At 46.4% G+C, this 1,796-nt stretch overlaps 1 protein-coding gene across 1 annotated transcript; it reads left to right on the forward strand.

Annotated features, from left to right (window-relative positions):
• Positions 1-685: 685 nt before the first annotated feature.
• On the forward strand, positions 686-1,499 carry LOC125524864 (pathogenesis-related protein 1-like). Its single transcript, XM_048689898.1, has one exon. It carries the CDS (start codon positions 763-765, stop codon positions 1,255-1,257), a length of 495 nt encoding a protein of 164 aa, XP_048545855.1. The 5' UTR covers positions 686-762; the 3' UTR covers positions 1,258-1,499.
• Positions 1,500-1,796: the final 297 nt, after the last annotated feature.

Consider the following 1,796-nt stretch of genomic DNA (forward strand, 5'->3'; position numbering starts at 1 on the left):
ATATCTGCTCCAAAATCTCGGTTCCAGATCAATGTACAACATTCAAAATGTGGTCTAACTTAATGTTCCTAATGCCTGAGAGAGAATTCTTCTTCAATCAAATCTGAGTAGAAAAATCAGAGCACCGATCACATCAGTCCAGGACACACATAGTTCGACTACCCCTCAATTACATACAGAAAGTATCATCGAGCTTAGATAAAAGATCATTACAATATGTGTACGCTTCCCTTGCAACTCACGGGCAATTAACTATATTATTGGCTCATTGCAGGCTAGCGTCCCATTTTCCACAGAAAAACCCCCGTGTGTCACAACTTCCTACCAAAAAGTGTCGTGGGCATAGAAAAATCCAGCAATATATACGTACATTCTTTTAGCACCCGCAGTACACGATCTCCAGCGCGCGGTCTAACAACTTTCAGGCCAAACAATGGAATGGTCCAAGTATGCATGCCCTACTGGAACCATGCGTATAGATTAACCATGTGTTGACTGGACTAGATATCACCATTCGCAACAAGATCCAAATGACAGACTTGATCGTGTTGCCTCATGCATATGTCTTGTTCGTGGAATTCCTTGCCACTCCAAGTAAAAATTCCTTGCCACGGTACACGGTACTAGACTTTCCAGGCAAACTGCAGAAATTTCTCGCACAAATCCACTATAAAAGCACCTCCATACTCAAGCTAGACGTACAGCAGAAGCAAAGCTATCTAGTGCAGGCACAAAGAAATCATTTAGAACACCGAACCCAGAATGCAGACGCCCAAGCTAGCCATCTTGCTCGCCCTAGCCATGGCAGCCGCCATGGTTAATCCTTCCGAGGCGCAGAATACGCCGCAGGACTACGTTTCACCGCACAACGCAGCCCGCGCCACCGTCGGCGTGGGCGCGGTGAGCTGGAGCACGAAGCTGCAGGGGTTCGCCCAGAGCTACGCCAACCAGAGGATCAACGACTGCAAGCTCCAGCACTCGGGCGGGCCGTACGGGGAGAACATCTTCTGGGGGTCGGCCGGCGCGGACTGGAAGGCGGCGGACGCGGTGAACGCGTGGGTGGGCGAGAAGCAGGACTACGACTATGGCTCCAACACCTGCGCGGCGGGGAAGGTGTGCGGGCACTACACGCAGGTGGTATGGCGCGCGTCCACCAGCATCGGCTGCGCTCGCGTCGTCTGCAACAACAACCTCGGCGTCTTCATCACCTGCAACTACGAGCCCCGCGGGAATATCATTGGACAGAAACCATACTAGTAGCTGTGATGCATGTCTTCGCAGTACATACATGCATACATATAGTCTCTCGTCCCTTACAAACATGCATTCGTATACATACATGCAACGGTTCATGCACCTTCCTATTCCTAACTAGCTAGAGGGACCGAGCGAGTAAATATAAGGAATGCCGTAGTGAGCCATGTAATTCCGTCCTGGACTGTAATAAATAATGAGCTTCTCTATGGCAGTCTTAAATAAATGTGAACCTTTCATGATTACTGTTAAACATCTCGATTTGTGTGTGTTATCCTCGGGCAGGGCCATACCACTACATAAAGATCACACGTTGCCATGCATTATCTCCGTCTCGGTTTATTGGCCCCCTTTCTTATTTCATGTCAAATTTTAATCATAAATTTAACGAACAAATTTTTTAATGCATGTTATGAAAAAATTATATCCTTGGATTTGTATTTGAACATAGTTTCTGGTGATATTATTTTGGCTACATATAACTTATATTTTATCAGTTAAAATCATGGTTAAAATATGACTCTAAATATGAGAAGGACTAA

Source organism: Triticum urartu, chromosome 7, assembly GCF_003073215.2.
Source record: "Triticum urartu cultivar G1812 chromosome 7, Tu2.1, whole genome shotgun sequence".
In the NCBI taxonomy this organism is placed as follows: domain Eukaryota; kingdom Viridiplantae; phylum Streptophyta; class Magnoliopsida; order Poales; family Poaceae; genus Triticum; species Triticum urartu.

Bases quoted from the DNA above. Each gene is read 5' to 3' on its own strand.
- LOC125524864 (XM_048689898.1), top strand. From the start codon at position 763: ATGCAGACGCCCAAGCTAGCCATCTTGCTCGCCCTAGCCATGGCAGCC.